Raw genomic sequence first — 24,607 nt, forward strand, 5'->3', positions numbered from 1 at the left:
CCCTCCCTCCCTGGAGAATTTGAATATAGAGATCATCCAAGATCACTTTTGCTAGGGAAAGACATAGATTGGGAGAAGAAGGACCTGGGAAATGTGGACACAGACAATACTTGCAACTTTGAAGCTAAAATACTGGAACATTCTTTGATGATGTAAGAATTCCACACCATCCCCCTTACTTGCAAGAATCAACTAACACATATGCAGAATTTTTCCATTGGCTTCACCTATGAGAATTGTTTACCAGGTGAAATTCTCTTCTTGACATGTTTCCAAACTTTCCTAATTTCCTCCAATAACATAGGGAGACTAAGTTTCCAGCACAGCATTGCAGAAGCATAGAGCCTGTATTGAAAAATATTGCTATGAACTAAAAATAGTCACAGGATATTGACAACCTATGGTGGAAGAAATCTGGATAACATGTATGGAAGTTGATTCTAAGGTTATTAGATCAAAGAGAATGTAATATAAAACTGGATAGGACAGTACTCATTTCCACAGGTATACTCATCCAAAGTTTATAATTTATTGTGTTCTTTGAGTACCTGAGAAGAGTACTAATAGTCTACGGTATTGGCTAATTGAGGTCTGAATTTAAGGGTGGCCTATAGTAAATGAGACTGAGATGCCAAAACTTCTGTCAGTCACAGTTTAGCAAGGACACAAAGGCTCAGAGAAATGGGGATATGTTACCATCAATTTCCCAAGTCATATGTTATCTGTACCCCTTAGAAGGCCCAGAGAACATTTTTTTGTTGTTGTCCTTGTTTTGTCATAATAATATACATATTTGTAAACAGCACCAAAATCCTACAGCAGCTCATGCTGCTAATCCTCAGCAGTCCATGAATACAAGTAGGGATTCCACTTTGATTCTATTTGTTTCCTTAATTTCAAATAGTTGTAGGTATCTTAAAGTGGTTTAAAAATCAAATGTCTGCAGTGACACATTCTTCATGAAGGTTTTAGAAGTGAAATATATAAATGGATAAAGAGCTAGGAGACAGAAAAAATACTGTTCTAATTAGCAAAAGTATACCTCTAATACTTATAATATAGATTTGCAGGGATTCAAGGCAAGTAAAATTCAAAGTCATATCTATTGAGAAGATCTCTCTTTGAGGAGTAATCCTGCAATCTACCAAACTTGTAAATATTTATTTTTTTACATTTTATTTTTCTATTATTATAAAGTATAATTGATGAATAAAATTGAATATAACTAAAGTGTACAATGTGATGATTTTATACACATATACACTGTGAAGTGATTATAAGAATTAACATATTAACTCACATAATTATCTTTTTTTGCCACAAAAATTAAAGATCTCAGAAAATTTCCTTTTTATTATTTCAAGTTTTTATTTAAATTTTAACATAAAGTTAACATAAAGTATAATATTGGTTTCAGCAGTAGAATTTAGTGATTCACCACTTACATATAACACCTGTGCTCATCACATCACATAGAGTGCCCTCCTTAATACCCATCACCCATTTAGCCCATCCCCCACTTAATTTCCAGCAACTCATAGTTTATTCTCTATAGTTAAGAGTCTCTTATAGTTTGCATCCCTCTCTCTCTTTTTCTTCCTTCCTCTATATTCATCTTTTTTGTTTCTTAAATTCCACATATGAGTGAAACCATTTCTTTCTCTGGCTGACTGACTTATTTTGCCAGGTGTAATACACTCTAGCTCCATCCACGTCATTGCAATTGTATTGTATTGTAAATAATGCTGCAATAAACATTAGAGTACATATATCACTTCAAAATGATGATTATATTACATTGCATAAATGCTTAAATGTGACATTGCTGGATTTTACAGTGGTTCTATTTTTTTTTTTTTTGAGAAACTTCCATACTGTTTTCCATTATGACTCTATGAATTCACATTCTAACCAACAGTGTATTAATGTGGCCTGCGGTCACATTCAGGTTGTTCCTGATGATGATGTGGGAGACAGCTTTAAACAGGAACCACAAGTTCTTGGTGTGGTTGGCACAGGTGAAGTGCATGTAGATCTCCGCGGTATCCTTGCTCTTGTGCAGGGTCTCAGACTTACCTTGGATGTGGCTGGCTACCTGGTCATATTTCTTGGCCCCTCTGTACTCAGGGAAACAGGTGGTATTGGGGTGTGGGTGATCTGCTCAAACAAGTTATTCTTGTTGAGGACAAGGATAGTGGACCAGTGGACCACTGGTTGTTGGAGAAGTCATTGTCAAAGAGCTTCATGTTCTGGTGCATGTGGTGCATCTCCTCATCCTCTGCTAACACAGGCAATGCGTGCCCAAGGTTATGCAGGAGATGATGGCTGTGACACTCTCAAAGCAGTGGATCCACTTCTTTGATTCAGACCGCGGACTGCCCACATCAAATATCTTGAGGGTAAGTCCCTGAAGGTGAGGTGTGTCTCCACGATGCCAGTGGTCTTCTCTTGAGACCATGGCACATCCTGCTCTGTGGGGATGTAGTTACTCCGTGTGATGCTCCCCAGGGCAGTGAGGTCAAAAGCAGCAGAGCGGTGGAGCTGGCACTCCAGCCAGCAGCCAGAGCCTACTTGCAGGCCAGGGTCAGACCTAAGCCTGTGGATGACACTGGGCAGACCCTCAAGAAGCACCCCCTGCCCTCAGCAGTTCAGGACAGTGAAAACAGCTGCCTGGCGTCATGTGTACAGGAAGGGCCAGCAAATTCTATCTTCAGATAGTCTATGGCTTTGACAGTGGCCATGATGGGTTGGATGGTGATGCTGTAGAGGACTGCCTGGGACTGCCAGCTTCCTGGATGTTCTTCCTTTGCTTGACAGTGATGCTCTTCCCTGACTCCTCAGCACCCAAAAGTAGCAGCTTCACCTCCCGTATCACCTTCTCACCATCACCCAACAGGTTTTGTAGATCATCTTAGAGCCCTGAGCCCCTGTCCTGTCCTGGGCACTCATGCAGCAACCCATTTCCTATCCCCTGCCAAGCCCCACTGATACATTCCACTCCCACTGCCAACCTTCCACAGTGCTTTGGTTGTCAGTATCCAATCTTTATATATCGAGTCTCAAAAACTACAGTCACATGGGAATTAAAGACATGACTATTTGAAGAATCACAATTAATTAAAAAAATAATAAAATAAAAAGTAATAAAAATTAAATCTATTCAAATGAGATATTAAAAATCCAATCTCAGAATACTAACATTAAATATTAAAAATAGTTTATTTTAGGGGCACCTGGGGGCTCAGCAGGTTGGGCAGCCAACTCTTCCTCAGGTCATAATCTCACATTTTGTGGCTTTGAGCCTGCAGGGAGCTTGTGGCTGTGAGTGCAGAGCCCACCTCAGATCCTCTGTCCCTGTCACTTGGCCCCTCCCCTGCTCCCTCTCTCTCTCTAAAAAAAAATACACTTTATTTATTTATAATAGTGGATAAATACACTAATATATTCCATATAAAATAAAAATAGTGTATAAAAATTAGCAGATAAAGGGATAAAATCTAAATTATTCCTCAAAATTATGAACATATTGATACGTTTTTGTTCTTTTCAATATGTTTTAACTTTAATTAAAACTTTTAGTTTCATAGTCTGTATACTTATTCTGAACAAATTCTGATTTAAGTGATTTTATACAGACAAGTATTCAATGCATTTGTTAAATTTTTGTTGCTGCTGTAACAAATTATCACAAACTCTGTGTTTTATCATCACATACATGTATTATTTTATTTTATTATTTTTAATTTTTTAAGTTTATGTTTTTTATTTTTTAATTTTGAGAGAGTGAGAGACAGAGCTTGCAGGAGGGGTAGAGAGAGAGGGAGAGAGAAACAATCTCAAGTAGGCTCTGCACAGTCAGAACTATAGATCATGACCTGTGCCAAAACCAAGAGTTGGATGCTTTCCCAACTGAGCCACCCAGGTGCCTGTAAAGTGCTGTAATTTAGAAATCCAACACCAATCACACAGGGGGCTAAAGTGCAGGAGCAGCTGGTATGGTTGCATTATTTTCTTGGGTCTCCACTGAACTATCTGTTCCTTGCATTTTCTAGTCTTGAGGCTGCCTCTGTCTATATCTGGGCTCATGACCACCTTCCATATTCGAAGCCAATAAGGGAAGACCACTCTTCATAAACACATCTCCTTCTAACAAAGCTTTGAGAAGTTCCGCCTTTAACAGTTTATGATTAGATTAGGACCCCTTAGGTGGTCCAGGATAAACACTTTAACTAATACTCCTTAGTTGAATTACATCCACAGAGTTCCTTGTGCCACGTAAAGTACTATATTAAGTTTAAAAAAATTGGTACATGGACATCTTTAGTAAGCCACTTGAAAAACTGTCATATGTCTATAAAGCTTAATTTGCATGCACAAATTCTAGGTAATAAATATGCACTCTTGGAGGTTCTGAGATAATGACTGTTTATTCATAAGCATAAACATGTCAACTTTATCCTAGCACTTTTAAATAAGGTGAATATTTTATTGTATAGATATTGAGGTCCACATTAGATTATAAGAAGCCAAAAGATTAAAAAAATGGACTTTTGGGGCGCCTGGGTGGCTTGGTCGGTTAAGCGTCCGACTTCGGCTCAGGTCATGATCTCACGGTCCGTGAGTTCGAGCCCCACGTCGGGCTCTGTGCTGACAGCTCAGAGCCTGGAGCCTGCTTCTGATTCTGTGTCTCCCTCTCTCTCTGACCCTCCCCCATTCATGCTCTGTTTCTCTCTGTCTCAAAAATAAATAAACGTTAAAAAAAAAAAATTAAAAAAAAATAAAATAAAAAATAAAAAAATGGACTTTGGCTTTATAGATACTAGTTCTATTGTTTTTCTCCATAGAGTCTACAATGACTTACTTTCCACAGAAACTTCCTCAGAGCTTCCTTAATTTCCTTGTTCCTTAGGCTGTAGATGATGGGGTTCAAAGATGGAGGCAATACAGAATAGAATACAGACACCAAGAAATCCACAAGATGTGGGGAATCAGGGACTGGCTTTAGATAGGCCATGGTACCTGTTACGATAAATGTTGTTACAACTATGAGATGGGGGGTACAAGTGGAAAAGGTTTTTGACCACCTTTGTGATGATGGTATTCTCAACACTGTATTGAAAATGCAAATATATGAAAATCCAATGGACACCAAACAGAAAAGTGCATACATAACCCCAATTGCCTCACTAATATCAATGGTGATATGAGTCTTTGAGCAAGAAAACTTCAGTAGGGAGGGGACATCACAGAAAAACTGAGGAAGATTTCTAGAGCCACAAAAAGATAAAGAGAAAGTGCCAGATGAGTATAAGACCCCAAAGATACTCCCAAGAAGCCAGGAGGTGACTGTCATCCCCATACAGACTCTCCTGTTCATGATGATATTATAGTGCAGTGGACGACAGATGGCCACATAGCGGTCATAGGACATGGCTGTTAGAATGAAAAGCTCAGACCCAGCAAAGTGAATCACCAACAACACTTGTAATATGCATCCTGAGAAAGAAATGGTATTCTCATGGCATAAAGTGCTCATAATACATTTTGGAACTGTAATTGAAATAAGGCAGGCATCAAAAAGTGATAAGTTCTTCAGGAAGAAGTACATGGGAGTATGAAGATACTGATCCAGAGTGATTAGGACAAAAATGAGAAGATTTCCCATAAGAGTTACCAAGTAAATAAGCAAAAACAGAAAGCCATGTATAATCTGGAGCTCCCTGGTGGCAGAGACTTCCATGAGGAAGAATTCCATCACTGCTGAGTGGTTGGCCATGTTTTCCACTCTATGCACATCCTCACTCTATATGACACAAAGGAGAGTAAAGACACAACATCAGGTACATGCTAAGCCTTCCTCCTTTCCAATACTGTTTTTGATTCCTGTAAGAATTCATCTGTTTTGTGTTATAAGTCATGTACATTTTCGGTCTTCCTACATGCATGTCAAGGTTTACGACCTCCTCAATCTGCCACTTTTAGTATGTGTCTGAATTTGTAATAGGTTAAGTGAGCAGATCAGGAAGAATAAGAAGAAAGAATAGGAAAATTGCTTTCATTTATGGGACTTCATAAATTGGCTGATGAAACATGTATCTTTATAAAATATATCCTGAATTATTAGTTCAATATGCTAAACAAAGCCTTTACTACAACAGAATCATTTTTAAAGCATTTCAGGCAATAGAAGGTAATCAATGAATATTATTGTAAAAGCACATGCTTTTACACATTACCTTTATCACCCCAAAAAGTAAGAAAACATTTTGTATTTAATTTTATGATAAAATACATCACACTACATGGTAAAAAATGAGGGGTGCTTGAGTAGCTCAGTCATTTAAGTGTCTGACTCTTGATTTCAGCTCAAGTCATGATCTCATCGTTGGTGAGATTGAGCCCCACATCTAGTCTGCATTGACAGCATGGAGCCTGCTTGGGATTCTCTCCTTCTCTCTCTATCCCTTCTCCACTTGCACCTGTGTGCAATCTGTCTATCAAAATAAAAAATAAACGTTTAAAAAAAAACAAATAAATGAAAAACAATGAGATTTATGGTATAAAGAAAATGCAAATGTGAACAGGAAATTAATAAATATGGAGTTGTGTCATTACCATGAAATAAGCAATAGTAGTGATAGATGTAATGTGGGAGAAGGATATGGAATATGGGGGAAGGTCTACCTCTCCCAACTCACTGGCTGCTTATACATCTACTCAACCACATGTGTTCATGAACACTCACAATCTTGCAGACACTCATTCCCAGGATGTTTATCCAATGTTTTTTATCATCAAAATGGTAGCACACTTTACAGAAAAAGCGGTTGAAATAAAAGTGAATATGATAAATAGAAACAGAGTAACGATGAATAACATCCCTGGCAAAAATATTTCCTTTAATGATAGGTTATTTAGTATCTGAGAAAAATACAATGTAGGAAATATTTTATAAAAACAACACAGGGGCACCTGGGTGGCTCAGTCTGTTGGGCGGCTGACTTTGGCTCAGGTCATGATCTCACGGTTCATGAGTTCAAGCCCCATTTCAGGCTCTGTGTTGACAGCTTGGAGCCTAGAGCCTGCTTGGGATTCTCTGTTTCCATCATTCTCTGCCAGTCTCCTGCTCATGCTCTGTGTCTCTTTTAGTCAAAAATAAATTAAAAAAATAAAACAAAAGTAAAAAAACTAAAAGCAATACTGAATAATTAAATGGAAAAAGCTTGGAACTATTTATTAACATACAAGAAATTGAGCTGTAGACCCCTTGTGGCTTTCTACAAAATATCTACTTGTTACTAAGTTTTTAAATTATTTAAATTCAAGTTAGTTAACATATAGTGTTACTACTTCTGCAGGAGTAAAAGCCAGTGATTCATCTCTTACACATGACACCCAGTGCTCATCCAAAAAGTGTCTTCCTTAATGCCCATCACCCATTTAACCTGTCCCCCACCTCCCCTACAGCAACCCTTAGTTTATCTCTGTACTTAATGTCTCTTATGGTTTGCCTCCTTCTCTCTTTTTTTAAAAAAAATATTTTATTTATTTTTAAGGCAGAGAGAGACAGAGCATGAGTGGGGATGGGGCAGAGAGAGAGGGAGACACAGAATTGGAAACAGGCTCCAGGCTCTGAGCTGTGAGCACAGAGCCCCACGTGGGGCTCGAACTCACAAACGGTGAGATCGTGACCTGAGCCGAAGTCGGACGCTTAACCAACTGAGCCACCCAGGCGCCCCTCCTTCTCTTTTTTTTATCTTAGTTTTCTTTCCCTTCCCTTATGTTTATCCGTTTTTGTTTCTTAAATTCCACATGTGAGTGAAATCATATGATATTTGTCTTTCTCTGACTTATAGGCATTTATTAAAAGGATACAAAAATACCAATTCAAAGGGGCACATTCACCCCAATATTTATAACAGCGCTATAAGTGATAACCAGATTATGGAAACAGTCCAAATGTCCAACTGACAAATGGATGAAAAGTTGTGGTATACATACATGTATATCTATCTATCTATCTATCTATATACACACACACACATATATATACACATATATATTCTTTTTTACTAATGTTTAAAAAAAGAAAGAGGATCTCAACTGAATTCTATTTGATATGTCAAGCTTTCACAGATTCTTGAAAGAGAGGAGTAAACAACTATTCTAGATAATACAGTAGCACCTTTAAAAGGCTCATATTACATGGGTGGCATCAATATGAATTTTAGAAAATTAATGTGTAATTCAAACTAAGAAAGCTATCAATGTAATGTGTAATTTATCTCCTAGTGTAAGGACTACAGTATTTTTGTTTTTATAACATCCAGTGCTCATCACAAGAAGTACCCTCCTTAATACCTATCACCGCTTTAGCCCATTCCCCAACCACTTCCCTCCATTAACTTTGTTCTCTATCCTTAAGAGATTTTTAAGGTTTGGTTCTCTCTCTCTCTCCCATTAGTAAACAAATATTCTAGATAATACAGTAGCACCCTTAGATGGTTCATATTAAAAGTGTGACATCAATATGAATGTTAGAAAATTAATTTGTATTTCAAACCCATAAGACTATCAAGGTAATTTATAATTTATTTCCTCATGTAAGGACTACAATTTTTTTTAATTTTTCTTTTATTGAGGCATATCATAAAAATATAGTGACTGCATTCATCATGAATGTAGAATTTGGTGTAAGGACCATTTTAACCTGATACTTTTATGGATGATTCCCGTGAAAAAAGTATAAGAAGTTGAGATGGAAGGAATCTTGTCTGCTTTGGTGTTTGGCAATTAGGAAGCAGTGAAACCTAAAAAAAATCTCACTGCTATGTTAGAGTGACTTTCTTTCCCAGCCAGATTGCACTGTTGAGTAAAAGGTTAGCAAATTTTCCCAAAATATGCAAGAAGATACAGTAGGTTTTTATTATATCTTTACTAATAAAATCATTGGATATATTTTTTTGGAATTACTTATTCCCATAAAACTCAGAACTTTTCACTGTTGTATTTATATTTTTCCAAGTAACTATCTTCTGAGAGGACACATTTAAAAAAAATTAAGTTTATTTATTTATTTGAGAAAGAGAGGGAGAGAGAGAGGAGAGAGAGAAAGTGCATGGGTGGCGGAGGGGAAGAGAGAGAGAGGGAGACAGAGAATCCCAAGCAGGCTCTGCACTCTCAGCCCTGAGCCTGAATAAGGGATCAAACTCACAAACTGTGAGATCATGACCTGAGCCAAGATAGAGTCAGATGCTTAACCAACTGAGCGACCCAGGCACCCCTGAGAGGACACATTTAGAATATAAATTTTTGTGATGTAGAAAAAGAATCATTTGTCTAAGTCTTCTTTCAATATCCTATTTTTCACCCTTCTGGAAATGACAAAACTAAAAGCAATTTACTGGAAATGACTAAAAACTAAATGCATTGACAAAAGTTAAAGGAAAATGTGGAGACAGGATGGTAAAAATGACAGAAGACCAAAGAAGACATTTTTCCATTAAGCACTGTAATTAACATATTTTCTTATTGAGGACATTTGATTTTTACTGTCTGGCCCTTCTCCTTTCCACTACAAAATAGAGAGATTGGATTCATGTTTCCTGTGAAACTTTCATCTTTAACCTGGGTTTATTGTTTACAGTTCATAATATATTGATGAAATTCAAGTGTGTAGCAAGCACTATCTTAATAATTTTGAATATTATATTTCATTCCAATTTGAATGCCACAGCAACACCCTCAGTTAAGAATTGGTGTTATCACCATATTGTACAAGATAAGACAAGCTTAGGGAGCTTTAAAAATTTGTTCAGATTCACACTTATAAAAAGTGAAAGAGAGGATTCCTTTTGCTATGTAGATTTGTTTTGACTCAATATGTTTTTATTCTTTATGAAATATCATTGAACAGTTAGTGTCATTTTTTTTTAGGTCTAAGATTTCATAGAGAATGTTTAGTGAGATTTTCTCTGTGATATTATAAATATGGTTCAAATTTAGTTTCATGTCCATGGTAAAAGAAGGCAATACATATCTTTGATTCCTAATAATTTCCATTGGAATCATCATTTTCACAGAGCCTGAATCAGACATAACACCTCATAGATATGCTGTCTAGACAAAGACTGTGATCTTTGCTATCTTGGCCTCCTATTTAATTCTGGCCATTTTAAGGGGGGGATTCTTCAAGCAATTAAAATGAATACTTAATAGGAAATGTATATAAACATTTGTATATGTCATGCTACTTACATATATCAGCTATTTGTTTGAAATGAACTTTTTCAAAGAGAAAGGCATTTTTGCACCTTTCTGGTCAAAAGTAGCCCATGGAGGCTTTTTTTTTTAACCCATTTATGCTCCTAAAAATTTGTGAATCCCCAATGTTTATGCTCACCTGCTGTGATTCAAAATTCTAGTGTTATGTTGATTACCAAAATCTTCTTTTTCTTTCAGCTCTTCTGCTATCCATGGTATGAGAGGGAAATTAATGAAGTTCATCTTGTCTGAGGTTTTCCACTCATAGTTTCAAAGAACATAAAATTCTTTTCAATTTGTTATATGCGACCATTTGGGGAAACTATGGTCTTGCAGAGAAGCTATTTTCCCTTAAATACTATGAGTACATTTCTGTGTGAAACATTTCCACCAGGAGTAATCATGGGATGTAGCCCTGGCATGAATATCTGACACCTCACAGTCTTGCTTTTGAGCTGTCATCTTGTCCCAGGTGTATCATTAGAAATATCTTATCAGGCCTCTTCAAATAGGAAAAACAGGGGATAGAGCCCAGTGCACTATATTTAATGTTAGATTTAAATCAAGAGAGAATGAAAATATATGTTCTAAATTATATAACAAGCTGAATATTGATCTGGTATATATATTTGAGGGTGCAAATAAATTTGGTTTTAATTGTTTTGTTATTTATATTTATAGCACTGTGTATTGTTTTTCCCAAGTTTGTAAAATCTGCTTTCATTTAAAATATTTACCATGAAAATCCAAGAGAAGAACACAGACAGCAACCTCTTTAACCTCAACTGTAGCAATTTCTTACTAGACACATCCCCAGAGGCAAGGGAAACAAAAGCATAAATAAACTATTGGAAGTTCACACACACACACACACACACACACACACACACACACGTTCTGTCCAGCAGAGGAAGAAAAAATCATCAAAACAGGCTACATAAGGGGAGAAGATATTTCCAAATGACATATCTGATCAATTGTTAATATCCAAAACATATAAAGAACTTATCAAACTCAACACCCAAAAGCCAAATAACCCAGTGAAGAAATGGGAAATGGGCAGAAGACATAAATGACACTTTTCCAAAGAAGACATCCAGAAGGCTCACAGACACATGAAAAGATGCTCAGCGTGACTCATTATTAAGGAAATACAAATCAAAACCATGATGAGATACCACCTCACACCTGCCAGAATGGCTAAAATTAACAACTCAAACAACAGCCGATGTTGGTAAGGATGCAGAGAAAGGGGAACCCTCTTATACTGTTGATGGAAATGCACACTGGTGCAGCCACTCTGGGAAACAGCAAAGAAGTTTCTCAAAAAGTTGAAAATACAACTATCCTACCACCCAGCAGTCACACTACCCTGTACCAATAGAATATGAAAATACAGATTTGAAGGGGCAGATGCACTCCGATGTTTATAGCAGCACTATCAACAGTAGCCAAACTATGGAAAAAGCCCAAATGTCCATCAACTGATGAATGGATTAAGAAGAGGTGGTATAAATATATAAAAGACACTATTACTCATCCATCAAAAAGAAAGAAACCTTGCCATTTTCAATAATGTGGATGGAACTAGAGTGTTATGCTAATATACCATACATTTTCACTAATATATGGAACTTAGGAAACAAAACAAAGGAGCAAATGGAAAAAGAGAGAGATAAGGCAACCAAGAAACAGAGTCTTAACTATGGAGAACAAGCTATGGTTACAGGATGGGAGTGGGATGGAGAGATGGGTTAATAGAGGATGGGGATTAAGGAGTGAACTACTTGTGATGAGCACTGGGTGTTGTATGGAAGTGTTGAATCACTTGATTGTACACCTGAAACTTATATTACACTGTATGTTAACTAGCTGGGATTTCAATAAAACTTTTAAAAAAAGAATGAAATTAGATGTTGTATTACACCACACATGAAAGTTAACCCCAAATGGATTATAAGTTGACTTGAAAGAGTAAGTAACTAGACGAAACATATGGAAAAAAGCTCTTTGATATCAGTCTTGGCAAAGATTTTTCAGCTATGACCAAAAGCACAAGCAACAATTGCAAAAATCAACAAATGATACTGCATCAAATTAAAAACCTTTAGTTGTTTGTGACATGGGAGAAATTATTTGTAAATCATATTTTGGATAAGGTGTTAACATGTAAAAACATTTAAAAATCATATAATTCAAATGTTTTAACTAAATATGGATATATATAAATATATATTAAAATATATACCTACATTTAATTAATTAAACATATGTAAATGCAAATAAACATGTGAAATATAGATTTATAAATAAAAGTATATAAAAATCATCAGCAAACAATTTTTAAATCCATTAAAAACTGGCAAAAGACATAAAAGTCATTCCTCTAAGGAAGACATATAAATGGTCATCAAGTATATAAAAAGGTGCTGAATATCACTAATAATCAAAGATATAGAAACTGAAATCACTATATGTCACATGATACACATTATTTGCCTTTTATCAAAATGAAAGTTGAAAATAAGTGTGGTGAGACTGTAGAGAATAGTAGATCCTTGTATGTTATTGAAAGGCATGTAAATTCCAACACCTATTATGGAAAACAGTCTGAATGTTCCCCAATATATGTATTGTATTGTATATGTGTTTTCAATATATGTATTAACTACATTTTTTTCTATCCATTTTATATCAATGAAAAACAATAACACTTTTGTACAATGATGACAACAAATGTTAGCAGCTATATGTTTATTACAGGGTTCAGATAAATGTTGATTTACAGTAATATACAAATATTTTTAAAAACTTGCAAAAACCACTGGAGAATATTGGAAAATAATACCCACTATTGGAGAATAATATCAAAATATGTCTTTAGCTAATACAGAATAGTTTCTTTGTTAAGTTTAGATGGTTATAGTGTTAATTATTGGCTAACCGACTTAAGATTCATTTCTTACCATTTATTGATTCCAATTTTTTGTATAAAAGTCAGTAGTAGTTATCTTTCAGAATGTTTATGCAGAAATAAAGGAAATAATTGGCAAATTCACATGTATAACTTAGATATACTCAGAAATCTCATCCTCGTCATCAAGTTCTCTGTTCCAAGACTAGAATAAACTAGCATCACATCACCTCCAATATTATCACAAAGAGGAAACATAAGGAAGAAACTTATGGGTAAAAACTAGTGAGATGCCAGAGAAGAAAACAACCAAATAATAAAGAAATTATGCTATAATTGATGACAAATCTGGAAAAATTTTTAAGAAAGAAGAAAAATAAATATGAGGTAAATGAGATGGACAGAAAGAAGACATATAGAAGGTCAAGAGTGTGAAGATAGTAGGGGGACATGAAGGGAGAGATAATGGAATAAAAGCTAAGATAGTTTAAAAGTAAATTGTTTTTTTTATTCAAAGGTATTCATACACATAAGTTAACCAGAAGTACATTTAAAATAATAAGAAATTAGGAGCGCCTGGGTCGCTACGTCGGTTAAGCATCCGACTTCGATTCAGGTCATGATCGGTTTGTGGGTTTGAGCCCCACATCAGGCTCTGTGCTGATAGCTTAGAGTCTGGAGACTGCTTCAGATTCTGTCTCCCTCTCTCTCTACCCTTCCCTCCCCTGTTCATTATCTGTCTCTGTCTCTCAACAATAAATAAATGTTAAAAAAATAATAAGAAATTTAATGTTAAAAAACAAGCATAAAAAGAAATAAACTAAGAAATAAGTGAAAACAAACATACTAAAATTTAGAAAGTAAATTAAACTTTACTTTCAATTTCTTGCTATACAAATTTAAATTTCTACATAAATTTATGTGAAACATAAAAAGTTCAAAAATAAATGTATAAAGAATAAGTGTAGGAATAAAACGTGTTGTTTTTTTAAATTATCCTGTTACTGGATATGTGAGATTAACATACTATTTTTTTCTGTTTGGATTGCATAATGAATATCGTCTCCTTTACAAACCAATTTCAGTACTTTAAAAAATGTCATTATGTGACTCTCACTGACACCAGCTAACATTATACTATACTTACAAAATTTTTCAAAGTCTGTTATAATTGTAATATTTGCAAGTCTAATATTGTGAGACTAATTGAATAAATCAGTTAAAATGAGCTTGTAATATTATTCTTGCCAATACAAAGAAAGGAAAAAAATATAACAAATTTGGTATTACTGGTTTTCCATAACTACTGCAAGAGTAAGTTAGAAAAAAAAATTGCAACCTGTGACTATACTAAATTGTGTAAAATTTGAAATTATCATAAAATATTCCCAAGTGAGAATTAACCCAGGGCTGATTGGGTTAAATCTGAAATGAAAAACAATGTTACGTTATACCAGGGGCCTATTGATGTGAACTCAGAGATTGAAACATTTCCCCTGAGTTAGAAATTGCTAAGACACTCCACCAACATTCAGACCCATGTAACCATGTAAATGCAGCATCCTGTGGAGCAGTACCAATGATACAATGGATATCTAATAACTTTACAACAATTTGTATTAACCAGATATTTTGAAATTATTTGAATTTGTATTGGAAATATATTTATTTGTGATTATTGAATTACATGTACAAACCAATAGTTTGATGCTACCAGATCATTATTATTGATAACAATTTGAAGGTAGGTAATAATTTGAAGTTAATAGGTATCAGAGACATTGACATTTTGCATATTTATATATTTGGTATCATTTTCTCACCCAAAAATTTTCCAAGTGCCACTTTCATGTCCCTGTTTCTCAGGCTGTAAATGACAGGATTCAGGCTGGGAGGTAACAGAGAATATAACACAGACATAAAGAGGTTCAGTGATGATGGGGATTTTGAGGTTGAACCTAAATATGCAATACATCCAGAAAAGAGGAACAAGGCTACCACAGTTAGATGGGGCATGCAGGTGGAGAAGGTTTTAAACCTGCCTTGTGAAGAAGGAATTCTTAGAACTGTGGAAATAATATAAACATAGGAAGCAACCATTAAAATAAAACATACAAAAGCAAAACAACAACTAACAATAATAAACATATATTCTAGACTTTGCTCCCCCGAACAAGCAAGAGTAAGCAATGCTGGAATATCACAGAAAAATTGATGCACCATGTTTGGCCCACAGAAATGGACAGAGAATGTACCTGCAGCATGAATGGATCCATAGACACACCCACTAAACCATGATGCTGTCACCATCTGCACACAGGTACCTCTACTCATGATGGCCTCATAGTGCAGGGGACAGCAGATGGCAGCATAACGGTCATAGGACATCACTAGAAGGAGGGCAAACTCTGTGCCAGCAAAGAAAACAACAAGAAAAACCTGTGAGGCACATCCCACAAAGGAGATGGAATGACTGTTGTTCAGAGAGTTCATGATGGATTTGGGGACAGTGACAGAAATATAACAGATATCAATCAAGGACAGATTTTTCAGGAAGAAATACATAGGGGATTGGAAATGCTGGTCAATGGTAGTGATTGTGATAATGAGCAAGTTGCCCATCAGTGCTTCCAGGTATATCAGCAAGAAGAATGTGGCATACAGTCTCTGAAGCACCTCATTATCGGGAAGTCCCAGGAGCAAAAATTGTGTTACTAGGGTCACATTTGTTAGTTTCTCAGGCATGATGATTCTTTTATCTGGAAACATAAGAAAAAAAATTCTTGTCATCTTCAGAATCTGTCTCTTTTTGTTGGTTCTGTTTTTAGTTTAATGTGAAGTTATTCTGAGGTAAAGCAGATCTTGCAGACTATAATTTCTTCAATGAATAGAGAAAGTATTATATTAAGACAGTCATTTAGTCAGATGAGGAATTTTTATCACGTGAGATCCTAAAATTTATGCATAAAATAGAAAATATTACCTCAGACATCCATAGATGAGGGATTTTTTTTTACCTTGATGAAATAGGTTAAAAGTAGGAGGAAAATTTGGAATGAAATGGGTAATTTCTTTACCCATTCTTGGAAATTTGCTTTAGTTCATTGTGAACTGTGTTCTTGGTATATTTCTGGTTTATTTATGCTTCAAGTTTGTATTTAAGATCTAGTTAGTTAACATACAGTGTAGTATTAGTTTCAGGAGTGCAATTTAGTGATTCACCCTTACATATAACACCCAATGTTCATCACAACAAGTGCCCTCTGTTATGACCATCTCCCTTCTAGCCCATCCTCCTCCTACCTTCTCTCCAAGAAAGCTCAGATTGTCCTCTATAACTAACAGTCTCTCTTATGCTTTGACGACTCAGTATGAATAATGGGGAGGTTATTTCTCTACTTATCTCTATCCTATTACAGCATAGGTAAATAAGGAGGGAAGAGATGGGTAGAGCTGAATATTATCTTTGTATATTTTTCTGTGACAATGATAGAGACTGTGACAATAATATACATTTTGAGTGTAATCATGGTCACAATAAAATCACTACATTCATACCAAGACTTTAAGAAGAAAATATGTAAGATTTATTTGAAGTCAATAAAATCCAAAAAGTATTTATATATTATGAATTATGTATTTTCCTTCAATAAGGGCACATGACTACTAGGCAGCTAATAAACAAAATTAAAATACAATACTATCTTATTTTCATGAAGGAAAGTGGAATGTAAATGGTGAAATAAACTTACCTACTTAGACATATCAACAGAGCTGGAATTACATTGGGATGCTTATAATGAATGCATAGAGGTTTGAAAGAAATTCACTTACCTAATACAAATCCAGTTTCCCTAATTTTAGGAGTCAATTATTTAAGACACTGTGGACCTTAAAGAGAAAAATGAAGCTAACAAAGTACACTTTCTCACTTATGAATCAAAGTTGAAAGCTGGATCTTTAGTCCAACAGGTAAAAATTTCTGTTTAAATGTTGCTATTGCTCTGGTTTCCAGTGCATTGCTGAATGACAGTCTCCTCTCCACTGGAACACAGATTCAGTGGGCACTTATATGGGTCTTAGATTTTTGTGTGTATTTACAATTGACTAACTAGAATGAGAGCTAATTAACTGCATTAACCATATGCTCTAAATATGAAGTTGGAAGTGCAAGCAATTAGGTCCACATTGAGATTTTTTTTCCCCCAGTAAGGCTGCATACCATGAAACCTTCTAATTAGTAACAAGAATACTGTTAATAGACCTTTGTGAAACTTTACTTTGTCAGGTAATGGATTGATTTCAGTTCATAAACTAATATTTTTAAAAATTTTTAATGTTTATTTTTGAGAGAGAGAGAGACAGAGTGAAAGAGAGAGAGAAAGAGAGAGAGAGAATGGGAGAAGGGGAGGGGCACAGGGAAAGGCAGACTCAGAATCCCAAGCAGGCTCCAGGCTTGAACTGTCAGCACAGAGCCCAACTTAGGGCTCAAACTCGTGAACCATGAGATCATGACCTGAGCCAAGTCGGACGCTTAACTCACTGAGTCACTCAGGTGCCCCTATAAACTCATATTTGAACAAAAGTGATTGACTCTTTCTTTTTATTTTGCTAACTATTTGATTTTTTAAAATATTTGTCATAAGCAGGACATCATTCCTTACACCATATAAAATATGTAAGATATAAGATGATGGAGAAACTTAAATTCCCTTTTTTTTTAAATCTCTGCTGTATTTTATTTCCTTGGGGGGAAATATCAGGTATGTTATCTGTACTCTTTTTTTGCAGTTTCCTGTGTATTTGGAATACACAAATGCAAAAGGCATATATATTGATATAAGTAAGATCTTACTAGGTTTTTTTTTACCGACTTTTTAAAACATTTTTAAGAAGCACATAGAATACTATTACAATTTAAAATTGATTAATTGCATAACTAAACTCATAATTCTTCATAAAAGTCAAAATTATTCCCAATTCCAAATTTACCAATGTATGTACAGTAATTAAGTAAAATATCAGGGAGCCTGGGTGGTTCAGTTGGGTAAGTGTCTGACTTGATTTTGGCACTCCCGGTTCATGAAATCAAGCCCCTTGCCAGGCTAAGTGCTGACAGCACGTAGCCTGCTTGAGAGTCTCTCTCTCCCTTTCTACCTGTTAAGCCCTCAAATTAAATAAATAAACATTTTTTAAAAGGTAAGTAAAATGTCATTTTTTTCCCACTTAACTCTTGGCTACTATATACAATTTATTTTCAAGTCTTATACAATTTGACTGATGTTACCAAATCATGGAATTGGAGTTTTATAACATTTTACCCCCCAAAAGCACCAGGTTTGACAATTACCTATGGATAAGAATGTCTTTGCTTGAGTCCAGGAGTCCAGTACCAAAGCTCAAGCAAACCATTATAGCAAAGTGTCCATGACTGAATGCATTGAAGACGGAAAGGGAATATTTCACTCTACCCATGTCACCATTTTCCTATGGCAGCACAGATCCATGTCAAGAGAGATCTGCTTGCTTTAAAATGTCTTCCAAAGAGGGAAGTAAGAGCATGTGAATAAGCACTCCTATCTCTACATTATGTGGGAAACTGCCAAAGAGACCATGCACAATACTGAGGTGATTTCCAAAGTGAGAGGTGGGGACAGGCCTGAAATGGTGAGAAAGACCAGAATGCATCAGAAGTAGATGGATCCTATTAGCCATTTCAAAGACTCCATCATGAAGCACACACAGGAGCCATTTGTTACATTACACATGCATATCTTCCAATGGTTCATGGGTACCCTCCATGCTCTGCATGCTTCATTCACACACACACATCCTGCCTTATGGCCAAGTCCCTGTGCATTTCTCAGAGGGAAACAAACAAACAAACAAAAAGAATGAGTTTGCAGACAGTGAGTGAACATGTATATAAAGGTGACCCAAATCTGTAGGATTAGAATGAGTACATAAACTTAAACATCCAGCATTACAATAGGGAAAACAAATAAGAGGTTTCCAGCACTTATCTCACTTGGCAGGTGGAAGAGAAGGCATAATATCTTGATTCCTCCAAAAAGGAAACAGGAAGTGTGGAGTCTGTATATAGAAGAAAGAGGTTTGGAAAAACCTGAATACCTAGTAGGTCTGACGGATGATAGTTCTTGCTTGATGCCATCCATTAAAGACTAGAGGAGGTGACTACTTTTTCAAGTGCAAGACAGTAATATAAGACTTGAAGGAATTTGAAAAATCCATTAAATATACCACCAAGGAATATAATGATTTTCTAGTAATTGGTCCCCTCAAGAGAAAGAATTCTAGTTTGCCTCCTAAATAATTCAAAATATCTATTATAAAGAAGCTCAGTGAGAACTACAACAAATCAACAGAGACAGAAAACAATAAAGAAAAAAAAATAGAATTCAAGAGAGGGAAATCATAAAAATGAACCTGATGAAAATTCTGGAGCTCTGGAGAATAAGTAAATGAAATTTTGAAAAATTGCAACAGAAAAATCAAGAATAGATTTGATCAAACAAACAAAGAAAAAAAGGTACTGCAAACTTGAAGACAGGTCATATAACATTAACCAGTCAGAGGTGAACAAACACACAAAAAGAATGAAAAAGAGTAAAGAAAACTAACACAATTGGGCACCTGGGTGGCTCAGTCAGTTAAGTCTCTAACTTTAGCACAAGTCATGATCTCAGTTTGTGAGTTCGCGCCCCACATCAGGCTCTGTGCTGACAGCTTGGAGCCTGGAGCCTGCTTTGGATTCTGTGTCTCCTTCTCTCTCTCTGCACCTCCTCAGCTCATGGTCACACTCTGTCTCTGTCAAAAATAAATAAAATTAAAGAATTTTAATAAAAAAATTAAAAAAGAAAACTAACACAATTAGGGAATATCATCAAGGAAATATATGTGTGTACACACACATACACACACACACACACACACATGCACACATGCACTACAGAAGCCCCAGAAGAAGAAAGTGTAAGAAAGTGTATTTAAAGTAATAATAACTGAAAATGTCCTAAATCCAGAGAGTGGATGGACATCCAAGTTATTAAAGCTCATGGTGCCCAAGATTTATAGTTAAACTATATAAAACAAAGACAAAAACATAATTTTATAAAAAGAAAGAAATTCCTCACATACAAGGTAACAAATAATCTATCAGTGTATTTATCAGATAGATTATCAAATAATCTATCAGAAGTAAAAATACAGGCCAAAGGGGCCCCTGTGGCTCAGTCTGCTAACCTCCTAACTTCAGCTCAGGTCATGATCTTGCAGTTTGTGAGTTCAAGCCCTACATCTGGCTCTGCGCTGGTGGTGTAGAGCCTGCTTGGGATTCTCTCTCCCTCTTGCCTTCTCTCACTCTCTCTCTTTCTCTGCCTCTTCCCCCATTGTTCTCTCTCTCTCTCTCTCTCTCTCTCTCTCTCTCACACACAACAAATAAACTTAAAAAAAAGAAAAGAAAAAGAAAGAAACAATACAGGCCAGGAGAGGTAGGGTGATATATTGAAGGAAAGAAAGAAACAAAAATGAAAGAAATTAAAGACAGAAAGAGGAAAAGAAAGAAAGAAAGAAAGAAAGAAAGAAAGAAAGAAAGATCCAACCAAGTATTCTTTGCCTATAACAGTTGTTCTTCAGAATTGAGGAAAAATAATTTCCCAAACAAACAAAAGCAGAAGTAGTTTAACATTAAATCTGAATTAAAATAAATGTTAAAATGAGTTCTACAAGCTTAAATTATTATAAAAAACACTAATACATGAAAATATATAACACATTCATAAAGGTAAGTATATAGTTTGATGCATCATTCTCTAATACTGTAATATGGTTGTGAGTTAATCACTTAGCTTTCATATAAAGGTTAGAGGGCAAAACTATTAAAATAACAATAGCTACAATAATGTGTTAATGGACACACAATATAAAACAATATATATTTCGGAGAGAGAGAGGGAAGATGGCGGCGTCGGAGGACGCTGGGCTCACCGCGCATACTGCTGATCACTTAGATTCCACCTACACCTGCCTAAATAACCCAGAAAACCGCCAGAAGATTAGCAGAACGGAGTCTCCGGAGCCAAGTGGAGACAAGAGGCCCAATGAAGAGGGTAGGAAGGGCGGCGAGGCGGTGTGCGCTCCACAGACTGGCGGGAGGGAGCCGGGGAGGAGGGGCGGCTCCCCGGCCAAGCAGAGCCCCCTAGTCTGGCTGGCATAAGTGGAGGGGCCGGACAGACAGTGTTCCGACAGCAAGCGTGACTTACCGTCTGGGAGGTCATAAGTTAACAGCTTTGCTCAGAAAGCGGGAAGGCTGCAGGACAAAGGGAGGGAGAGTTGCTGAGCCCCCAGACAACAGAGCTCAGCTTGGCGGGGAACAAAGGCGCTCACCAGCGCCATCTCCCCTACCCATCCCCCAGCCAAAATCCCAAAGGGAACCAGTTCCTGCCAGGGAACTTGCTCGCTCCTTGAAAACACCCAAATCTGTGCTTCTTTGGAGCCAAACCTCTGGCAGCAGATCTGACTCCCTCCCGCTGCCACAGGGCTCCTCCTGAAGTGGATCACTTAAGGAGAAGTGAGCTAAGCCTGCCCCTCCTGCCCCCCTGCACCTTGCCTACCCACCCCAGCTAATACACCAGATCCCCAGCACCACAAGCCTGGCAGTGTGCAAGTAGCCCAGAAGGGCCATGCCACCCCAAAGTGAATCCCACCCTTAGGAGAGGGGAAGAGAAAGTACACACCAGTCTGACTGTGCCCCAGCTGTGGGCTGGGGGCAGACATCAGGTTGCACTGTGGCCCCGCCCACCAACTCCAGTTATACACCACAGCACAGGGGAAGTGCCCTGCAGGTCCTCACCACTCCAGGGGACTATCCAAAATGACCAAACGGAAGAATTCCCCTCAGAAGAATCTCCAGGGAATAACAACAGCTAATGAACTGATCAAAAAGGATTTAAATAATATAACAAAAGTGAATTTAGAATAATAGTCATAAAATTAATCGCTTGGCTTGAAAACAATATAGAGGACAGCAGAGAATCTCTTGCTACAGAGATCAAGGGACTAAGGAACAGTCACGAGGAGCTGAAAAGCGCTTTAAACAAAATGCAAAACAAAATGGAAACAATGACGGCTCGGATTGAAGAGGCAGAGGAGAAAATAGGTGAACTAGAAGATAAAGTTATGGAAAAAGAGGAAGCTGAGAGAAAGAGAGATAAAAAAATCCAGGAGTATGAGGGGAAAATTAGAGAACTAAGTGATACACTAAAAAGAAATAATATACGCATAATTGGTATCCCAGAGGAGGAAGAGAGAGGGAAAGGTGCTGAAGGTGCACTTGAAGAAATAATAGCTGAGAACTTCCCTGATCTGGGGAAGGAAAAAGGCATTGAAATCCAAGAGGCACAGAGAACTCCCTTCAGACATAACTTGAATCGATCTTCTGCATGACATATCATAGTGAAACTGGCAAAATACAAGGATAAAGAGAAAATTCTGAAAGCAGCAAGGGATAAACGTGCCCTCACATATAAAGAGAGACCTATAAGATGCGTGACTGATCTCTCTTTTGAAACTTGGCAGGCCAGAAAGGATTGGCACGATATCTTCAGTGTGCTAAACAGAAAAAATATGCAGCCGAGAATCCTTTATCCAGCAAGTCTGTCTTTTAGAATAGAAGGAGAGATAAAGGTCTTCCCAAAAAAACAAAAACTGAAGGAATTTGTCACCACTAAACCAGCCCTACAAGAGATCCTAAGGGGGATCCTGTGAGACAAAGTACCAGAGACATCACTACAAGCATAAAACATACAGACATCACAGTGACTCTAAACCCATATCTTTCTATAATAACATTGAATGTAAATGGATTGAATGCGCCAACCAAAAGACATAGGGTATCAGAATGGATGAAAAAACAAGACCCATGTATTTGCTGTCTACAAGAGACTCATTTTAGATCTGAGGACACCTTTAGATTGAGAGTGAGGGGATGGAGAACTATTTATCATGCTCCTGGAAGCCAAAAGAAAGCTGGAGTAGCCATACTTATATCAGACAAACTAGACTTTAAATTAAAGGCTGTAACAAGAGATGAAGAAGGGCATTATATAATAATTACAGGGTCTATCCATCAGGAAGAGCTAACAATTTTAAATGTCTATGCGCCGAATACCAGAGCCCCCAAATATATAAAACAATTACTCACAAACATAAGCAACCTTATTGATAAGAATGTGGTAATTGCAGGGGACTTTAACACCCCACTTACAGAAATGGATAGATCATCTAGACACACGGTCAATAAAGAAACAAGGGTCCTGAATGATACATTGGATCAGATGGACTTGACAGATATATTTAGAACTCTGCATCCCAAAGCAACAGAATATACTTTCTTCTCCAGTGCACATGGAACATTCTCCAATATACATCATATACTGGGTCACAAAACAGCGCTTCATAAGTTTACAAGAATTGAAATTATACCATGTATACTTTCAGACCATAATGCTATGAAGCTTGAAATCAACCACAGGAAAAAGTCTGGAAAACCTCCACAAGCATGGAGGTTAAAGAACACCCTACTAAAGAATGAGTGGGTCAACCAGGCAATTAGAGAAGAAATTAAGAAATATATGGAAACAAACGAAAATGAAAATACAACAATCCAAACGCTTTGGGATGCAGCGAAGGCAGTCCTGAGAGGAAAATACATTGTAATCCAGGCCTATCTCAAGAAACAAGAAAAATCCCAAATACAAAATCTAACAGCACACCTAAAGGAAATAGAAGCAGAACAGCAAAGGCAGCCTAAACCCAGCAGAAGAAGAGAAATCATAAAGATCAGAGCAGAAATAAACAATATAGAATCTAAAAAAACTGTAGAGCAGATCAACGAAACCAAGAGTTGGTTCTTTGAAAAAATAAACAAAATTGATAACCCTCTAGCCAGGCTTCTCAAAAAGTGATGGGAGATGACCCAAATAGATAAAATCATGAAAGAAAATAGAATTATTACAACCAATCCCTCAGAGACACAAACAATTATCAGGGAATACTATGAAAAATTATATGCCAACAAACTGGACAACCTGGAAGAAATGGACAAATTCCTAAACACCCACACGCCTCCAAAACTCAATCAGGAGGAAATAGAAAGCTTGAACAGACCCATAACCAGCAAAGAAATTGAATCGGTTATGGAAAATCTCTCAACAAATAAGAGTCCACGACCAGATGGCTTCCCAGGGGAGTTCTACCAGACGTTTAAAGCAGAGATAATACCTATCCTTCTCAAGCTATTCCAAGAAATAGAAAGGAAAGGAAAACTTCCAGACTCATTCTATGAAGCCAGTATTACTTGGATTCCTAAACCAGACAGAGACCCAGTAAAAAAAGAAAACTACAGGCCAA

The 24,607-nt window shown here is 36.6% G+C and overlaps 2 protein-coding genes and 1 pseudogene across 2 annotated transcripts; all 3 read right to left on the reverse strand.

Moving 5' to 3' along the window:
* Positions 1-1,900: 1,900 nt before the first annotated feature.
* Positions 1,901-2,961, reverse strand: LOC109259543 (guanine nucleotide-binding protein G(i) subunit alpha-2-like; annotated as a pseudogene).
* A 1,864-nt stretch (positions 2,962-4,825) lies between these two features.
* LOC109259542 (olfactory receptor 14K1-like) lies at positions 4,826-5,776 on the reverse strand. Its single transcript, XM_019437142.2, has one exon. It carries the CDS (start codon positions 5,774-5,776, stop codon positions 4,826-4,828), a length of 951 nt encoding a protein of 316 aa, XP_019292687.2.
* Positions 5,777-14,974: 9,198 nt separating this feature from the next.
* Positions 14,975-15,922, reverse strand: LOC109259541 (olfactory receptor 14A16-like). The gene has a single exon (XM_019437141.2). It carries the CDS (start codon positions 15,920-15,922, stop codon positions 14,975-14,977), a length of 948 nt encoding a protein of 315 aa, XP_019292686.2.
* Positions 15,923-24,607: the final 8,685 nt, after the last annotated feature.

The sequence above is a fragment of the Panthera pardus genome, unplaced genomic scaffold (assembly GCF_024362965.1).
Source record: "Panthera pardus isolate Hobbes unplaced genomic scaffold, ASM2436296v1 HiC_scaffold_1, whole genome shotgun sequence".
In the NCBI taxonomy this organism is placed as follows: Eukaryota; Metazoa; Chordata; class Mammalia; order Carnivora; family Felidae; genus Panthera; species Panthera pardus.